Source organism: Sciurus carolinensis, chromosome 11, assembly GCF_902686445.1.
Source record: "Sciurus carolinensis chromosome 11, mSciCar1.2, whole genome shotgun sequence".
In the NCBI taxonomy this organism is placed as follows: Eukaryota; Metazoa; Chordata; class Mammalia; order Rodentia; family Sciuridae; genus Sciurus; species Sciurus carolinensis.
In genome coordinates this window covers 15,384,213-15,392,498 of record NC_062223.1, presented here as the reverse complement: position 1 = coordinate 15,392,498, position 8,286 = coordinate 15,384,213, and the positions used below count along the sequence as shown (strand labels likewise).

Below are 8,286 nucleotides of genomic sequence, written 5' to 3'. Positions count from 1 at the left end.
ATGTACAAGGAAGAGGAAACACAATTCAATGGAGTTAGGAATGACACCAAAGTAGAAGAATTTGTATTTCTGGGTCTTACTCAGTCCCAAGACCTGAGTGTGGTCTTATTTATTATTCTGTGCTTTGTGTATATGACAACTCTGCTGGGAAACCTCCTTATCATGGTCACTGTGTCCTGTGAGTCTCGCCTTCACACCCCCATGTACTTGCTGCTCCGCAACCTAGCCATCCTTGATATCTGCTTCTCCTCCATCACTGCGCCTAAGGTCTTGGTGGACCTTCTGTCAAGGAAGAAGACCATTTCCTATGTAGGCTGCATGACACAGATGTTCTTCTTCCACCTCCTTGGTGGGGCAGACATCTTCTCTCTCTCTGTCATGGCGTTTGATCGCTACGTGGCCATCTCCAAGCCCCTGCACTACGTGACCATCATGAGTAGGGAGAGATGCACTGCCCTCATTGTGGCCTCCTGGGTGGGGGGCTTCGTCCACTCCATCGTGCAGATCTCCCTCTTGCTCCCGCTCCCCTTTTGTGGACCCAATGTCCTTGACACCTTCTACTGTGATGTCCCCCAGGTCCTGAAACTCGCCTGCAAGGATACCTTCACTCTGGAGCTCCTGATGATTTCCAACAATGGCCTGGTCACTACCCTGTGGTTTATCTTCCTGTTTGTGTCCTACACAGTCATCCTGATCATGCTGAGGTCCCAGGCAGGGGAGGGCAGGAGGAAGGCCATCTCCACCTGCACCTCCCACATCACCGTGGTGACCCTGCATTTTGTGCCCTGCATCTATGTCTACGCCCGGCCCTTCACTGCCCTCCCCACGGATAAGGCCATCTCTGTCATCTTCACTGTCATCTCCCCTCTGCTGAACCCCTTGATCTACACTCTGAGGAACCATGAGATGAAGTCAGCCATGAGGAGACTGAAGAGAAGACTCCTGCCTTCAGAAAGAGGGGAGTAGAAGAAGAATCCCAACTCTTTATCACCAAGGAGTCCTTTCCTTGTGTTTTCCATGGATTTGGATGTGCAAATGCACACCCAACTAACCAGCTACCATTCTAGGTAGCCATTTATTTTCCTGTTTAAATTAATTGGTAACAACCCAAGCTTCTGTTCAGCATTAAGTTACTAGTGTTAAAGGATTGAGCTGATTAATATATTTCCAATCAAAGTCAAAGTAACAATATGTCAATCAAAACGACTGCATGATCTAGTTCAACTCCTTCTTCAGAAGATAAAGTAATAAAAGCCCAGATAGAAAAGGTGATTCGTTCAAGACCTTAAATCAAGTTAATTACAGAGATGTCATTGTCTCATACCACATGAATGTCATTTCTTACACTATTGGATCTGTCTGTATCAAGCTGTGATCATGTTGTAGCAGGACTCATGATTAGCATCTCTGAACTACACATATATGGGTATGAATGGCCTATCACAGATTGACAAATTTGTCTCTCCTTAGTTAAACTCTCCAGAACATAACATTGCCTTCCTAGATTCCTATCAAGAATGAAGAAGCTTGGGAGGATTTATCATAATGGCTAAAGAGATTTGTCTTAACACAGAAGAGACATGCCTGATGCACTTTATTGTGATAAGTTTAAACTAAGGCAGAAACCCCAAAGACCCTACCCATGGTGCATTCTGTCTTTACTATCCAAGTACTGATCTGCAGCCTTATTAGGGTCCATCTCAATTCAGCTTCACCATTCACATTTCTTCCCACTGGAGAAAAAGTAGAAATGTTAAAAAAGACAATACTCTGAGCAGTCTATTTTTCAAATGTTGGTATCTGTGAATAGGTCCTAAAGTCTAGTGTTATTTGCTACTGAAAGTGGCAAAGACTGGCAGTTGAAAGCTCTACCTTCAGAGTTATACAGACCTGGATCCAAATCTCTCTCTGTCTCCCATCAGCTGTAAGACCTTGAGCAAATCATTTCATCTCTCTTCATGATTCATTTATACAAAGGTCCTTAAAATATCCATCTCACAGAGCTAAGTTAAAACAGCATAGTATATATGAAACATAAACTATCTGGCAGATAGCAAATGCTTAGTGAAAGGTGAATGTCACTATTAATATCCCCTGATTGCTTTACCCCACTCTTCTGTCCCCTATATGACCCACACTCATTCTTTTTAAAAAGTGAGGGAGTAGAAAACATGGGCATGTACAATGAATTCAAAACATCTATCATCTTAAAATTTCTAGCTTCCTATCATTAAAGCATGACAATAGGTTTGCTTGTTATTTATTAAAGCTCAAAGCCACCCTGAATCTAAAGAGAGAGATAGCACAGGACAGTTTCAGATGCAAAGGAAACAATGAATCAAAGATAAACCCTGGCTTTGAGAGCAGTTGTAAGGAATAAGACCAAGAAGACAGGACAGTAGACCCAAGGAAAGTTAGCAAAGCATAGGGTGCTGTAGAACTCATTACTTGTGTTCCTCCTTGGCCCTGGTGTGGCCCCACAAACCTTCATGGAGCCTCTGAGCAACAATCTCAAATACTTGCCACTTCCTGCCCCCTGATCAAACTCTAATTTTCACAATATCAACTTATCTCCCCATGCATAGAAATTCTAAGAGCAATTCACACTTGCCACATCATTAATCATGGAGTCCTGCTGCCCCAACCCAAGTAGCTCTGGTCTCAGACTCTTGGTTTTTCCTTATGAAAAATGCACACCAAAAATCACTTAAGAGCCCATTTCAAACAAAAGTGCTCTTTCTTTCCTATTTCTTGTGATTCCCTCAAATTGTTTTTTATCTCTGTGTCAGAATCAGATGACACCAAAGATCTATAAAGTATGAGTCACTGTATCTCCAATGCATAACTCCAAGGGGGCAAAAACCCTGGAACCCTTGTCAAGTCATTGTCCCTCATGACTTCCTGAAACCATGTCTAAACACACACATAAAGGGGAACGTAATTGCATCTGATCACACAAGCATTTGTCTGGATAACACAAAATCACTAGTTGGGCTGAATTTTTTCCCCATTTAAATCAGTTTTGTTTTTTTTTTAACAGCTCTATTGAGGTATAATTGACAAATAAAAATTATATATATTTATAGCATACATTATGTTTTGATACATGCATACCTAATGAAATGATGTATGTAGCTCTGCTGCTGAGAACCATAGAATAGCCAAGTGAATCTACACTCACACATGACTTTCTTTTTTTTTTTTTTTTTGGGCGCTGGGGATCGAACCCAGGGCCTTGTGCCTTTTTTTGGGTGCTGGGGATCGAACCCAGGGCCTTGTGCTTACAAGGCAAGCACTCTACCGACTGAGCTATCTCCCTAGCCCCTCACACATGACTTTCAAACAATCCTTTGGTACATACGTATGTCTCTGAATCAAACGTGCTAATGATAAGTATCTCTGAGTACTCATGAAAAAGCAGCATAAATTTTTTATGAAGTAATGAAGTTGATGAAATATCAAGAGTTATCCCCATGCTTCCTCCCTAGGTTCTGAGTGGATCATAGGTAGCAAAGATGTAAATGAAAACACTTGCTTGAGGGCAGGGTACATGGTGCTCTAGAAAGAAACGTAGTCCAGTCTCTGAGAGCTGCCCTAGCAGTAGCCACTGAGCGTTCATTTTGCCACTGCTACCCTTTCATTCAGGTTTCATTTCCCAACTGACGCCAGGCCTTTAAAGTGGCTTTGGTAAAGAGGAAGACAACACAGATCCTGGTGTCATTTAATACAACACTTTCTTCCTGAGTCGAAGAAGAAAACGCACCTTAAGCTTTCTCCAGGGGAAAGGATGTGCCCTGAATGTGCATGTATTCACCTTCCTCTTGCATGTGCTGCTCGCATGTATGTGCAAGATGGGACAGAGAGGAGGTCATAGAGGGGGAGCAGGGGAGGGAGAGGAAGAGAGAGAGAGAGAGAGAGATCTTGGCAACATTTTAATGACTCCCCCAGGAACTCCACCATATTGGCCAACTCAGACTCCACATTCATCCCCGACTGTATTCCCTTTGCTAATTCCTACATCGGGCTGTGGCTGAGGGACTAATACAGGTGTCCAAGGCACTGTAAAGCAGAACAGAAGAGTGAGAACAGTGATTCCCTAAGGTTGCTTTTTCCCATCTGAAGGAAGAAGATAACAAAGCCACTAGCCTGGAGGTAGGCTTTACTTTAAACATAGGATTCCACTAGTCTGCACTTCTAAGATGCAGTGGAAGCATTATAAGCCAATCGATTCCCCACTTGGAGATTAAGCCAACAGCTAGTGTTAGTGTGCTTGAAGTTCTGAAACTGAAAAGTTGTTAGTGTTGCTTTTTTAAAAAAAATACTGTGTGTGTGTAGAATACTCCTGTCAAATCCAAGAATCTTAATGAAGCAAAGAAAAGCAGCTGTCTTTCAGTAATGGGAAGAGGAAAAGTGTAGCTTGCAAAACAGAAAGAAGGTCAGTGGGCTCCAGGGGTTGTAGCTGCATCTTACTGGGCAGGATATTAAGGTTTGGAGTGTTTTGAGGGTAACTGTGAAAGTGGTAATATTTCAGCTCTCAGGAAGGTGACTCCTTGGAAAAACAGAATTTAGGGTGGTGGTTCCTGAACTCAGTCTATACAATCCGACCACCTTGATTCCTTGCCTGGGAAAGGAAGCTTGGGGGCTTTGAGAAGATGTATTAATGACAAGCTTCTCTGTGCCTTCACATGCCAGTAAACATGAATAATGCTTTTAAAACTTTTAGGGATTCCAGCAAGAGTAGGGGCACATGCAAGATGTGGGGTACCTAGAAAGTAATGATGTAGACCATGAGACAGTCTTGCTTCATGGAATCCTAGGGCAAGGGGGAACATTTAGTGTTCAGATTCTTTTTTTTTTTTTTTTTTTTTTTTTGGTGCTGGGGTTTGAACCCAGGGCCTTATGCTTACAAGGCAAGCACTCCACCGACTGAGCTATCTCCCCAGCCCTAGTGTTCAGATTCTGTCCATGATAAGCTTGTTTCCAAAGTATGGTTCCTAGGAGTGATTTTTAAGAAATTCTCATGACCTTTATTTTGACCTTGCCAAGACACATGAAACTGTGTTTCTTTATCCACTGCCTTACCCCTCTTTCTGTTGTGCTTGTGTTTAAATACAATGTGCATAATCCTATACCTTCAAAGTGTCCTCTGCAAAAAGACACCACCATTCAAAGGAACCCACCAGATCTATTATTTGCAAGGTGATTCACATGTGAGGTGATGTTACTCAGAATTCATGTCTGTACCTTGCCCTGGGAATATTATGTGGTTGCTGCAGGTTATTTATGAAGGTCTCTACAGACTGGAAAGTCTGATTTTTTGGACTCCACTTTTATTCAAGTACTAAAAAGTCACTCTGACATCCTCTCCTGCTAAGTCACTGCCTGCCATTCCTCTCGCACACCACTTGCCAGCCTCTACCACCATCTTACACAAAATATGACTTTAATTTGATTTGCAAAGAATTTTCCTGAACATCTTCTTTTACATCATTTTCTGGGAATGGTTGATCACCATTGGAAAGAAGGATAGTTACAGAAGTTAAGAGCTTTAGTCTTTGAAATAAGACAAATTTCGGCTTGAAATAAAACTCTACCAACTCGGAGAACTTGATTATGTTACTTATTTTTCTGTGCCTCAGTTTCCTCACCTATATACCAGAATAATAATATCTATTTCATATGAATTTTATAGACTTTTTTTGAATGACAAAAAAAAGATGCAATGGGTGCAGCACCTAAAATCACTACACAAATGTTTGCTAAAAGCAAGCAAAAAATTTGCAAAGCAGAATTCCTTTATTCTGCCCACAGTCTATGATGCTTGAAAATTGCATGAACCTCCTAGAGCTTAATATCCAAATAACAGCGTTTCTTATTGAGGATTAGGTTGTATTTTCTTTCTGTAAAACTTTATAATATGAATACCTACATTTACAACTGCATACAAAAGTAAAATTAAGATATATTTATAAATAGGTGTTTGAGTACAAATACTCTGATTATTTCCTTTTGCCCTAAGCAAAAAAGAAAAATATTTCCAGAAAAGAGAGAGCATTTTCCATTTACCCTGATGTGTTGGGAACCACAGGGTCAATAGCAAGATGAGCTGCATTCAGATGACACCTGGCCTGTGTAAGGAAAGACTCGGTCACCTGGGCCTGGGAGAGTCACCATGCCTCCTTAGCACACTGTGCATGCAGAAGGTCTTTGATTATGTTGCAGATAAATTATAGTAGTGAATGTTGAAGGTGACTCTAAGCTATGTTTTTCGAACCTCATGAGTTTGGTACGAGCTCATGGAGTAACTTGTCCAAGGTCACACCAGCTAGAAGTGGAGAAACCTAAAGGCATAAACGTTCCAGATGATCTACACGTATGTGTCCAAAATGCATGTGGGAGACATGATATGACTCAGAAAAGCTGCTGATGACATGGGGCTTAGAAACATCATAGGCCCAAATAGGAGAACTGCCTTCATGTACTTTATACGCTTCCCCCACCTTCTCTTCTGCCAGTTCCGCAGGCTGCAACCCTCTTACTGCCTGGACTGTTCACTTCTTAAGGAAGGACCTACATTCGAGTCCCCTTTCCTTGAAAAGAATAGTTCAGTGTCATGGAAATGGTGAATAGAGGAAGGAAATGAAGACGAGGAGATAATAGGGAAAATAAAAGAAGAGTTGGAGAGAGGGAGAGAACATGCAATCCAAGAAACTCCTGGGCTTGCCACCATGGCTTCTGAACAGATTTCAAAACCATCGACCTGTCATTCCAACATCCAAAAGATTCTAGAGCAAACGGCTGTCCCTCATGAAAAGAGGTCTGTACATTCCAGATAAACCAAAGCTTCCTTTGGGGTGCTTCCTGCACTTCCCAGCTGTGGTAAGTACGGTATGGGGGACTCTTACTTTAAAGATCCTGGAGACCTGAAATCTTCTATGATGGTGATTCCAAACAAGAATTCTTGCCACCAGTGATAATAATGGAAATGTTGTTGACATTACCACAAAGGACAGGGACACGAGACGCTTCTAACCAAATGCCAATGCAACGAGAAAAGGGGGCTCTGATTTGTGTCAGTGGAAAGGAAGGTGCTGCTTGGGGAAATGTAGTATTTTAAGGATCATTTCACCCCTTAAGATTTAAAGGGCACCAGGCATTGTGGCGCACACCTACACTCCTAGCGACTCCAGAGGTGGAGGCAGGAAGATTGCGAGAGCAAAGCTAGCCTCAGCAATTTAGTGAGACCCTGTTTCTAAATAAAAAAGAAAAAGGACTGGAGATGTGGCTCAGTGATAAAGCACCCCCAGTGGTTAGAGGAACAAGGACGTAGCTCAGTGGTGGAGCCTTTGCCTAGCACATGTGAAGTCCATCTTTCCAACCCCAGTACCGCAAAGAAAAAGGAATTAGAAGAGTAACATGAAAAGAAATAGAGGGGGCTGGGAAGATAGCTCAGTTGGTAGAGTGCTTGCCTTGCAAACACAAAGCCCTGGGTTCGATCCCCAGCACCGCAAAAAAAAAAAAAAAAAAAAAAAAAAAAAAGAAATAGAGGAATTAAAATCAGAATCAGAAACGGAACTCCCTATGGAGGGCAGATCGACTACTGAGAGTTTGGGAAGACCTAAAGAAGTAAGTGGAAAATTGAAAGGTGACGGTCAGACTACTGCTGGTGAAGACTGTCACTATGTAACTATAAAAGAAGCTGTTATAAAATTAGGTGGTCCATTCTGTTTTGCTGTACATGAAATCGACTCTTCAGACATGATATTAAAGTGTTATGAAGGAATTTCCACGGATTTATTACTTTGAACTTCATCCTGAAATATACTGACATACAGGAAAATGTATATAAGCGCAGAACGCGATGAATGTTCACACAGGCTGAATGTGCCTTTGCAACAAGCACCAGAACCTCATCAGCACCACAGAAACCTCCTCAGACTCCCCTCAATTCTGCATATGTGAGCAAAGTAAGAGTGTGTTGCCTCTGGAGCATGGGTGATCTGGCACAACGTGATGTTTGTGAGGCTCGACTCATATATATTCTCACGTAGAGGATGAGTCACTCTGTTTATAGCATTGTGTGACTGTGGCCCTATTTATATTTTCTATTGTTAATGGATTTTTATGTCCTTTCCCAGTTTGAGGGGATTATGAACAGTGGCTCTGTGAAGACATTTGGATGAAAAGAGGTCTGTACGTTCCAGATAAACCAAAGCTTCCTTTGGGGTGTTTCCTGCACTTCCCAGCTATGGTAAGCACAGTGTGGGGGACTCTTACTTTAAAGAT

General features: G+C 42.0%; 1 protein-coding gene across 1 annotated transcript; it reads left to right on the top strand.

The window, feature by feature from the left end:
- On the top strand, positions 1-966 carry LOC124959034 (olfactory receptor 4D11). Its single transcript, XM_047517689.1, has one exon. It carries the CDS (start codon positions 1-3, stop codon positions 964-966), a length of 966 nt encoding a protein of 321 aa, XP_047373645.1.
- Positions 967-8,286: the final 7,320 nt, after the last annotated feature.

What these genes read in the sequence shown, in the direction of transcription:
- LOC124959034 (XM_047517689.1), top strand. Translation starts at nt 1, where the DNA reads ATGTACAAGGAAGAGGAAACACAATTCAATGGAGTTAGGAATGACACC.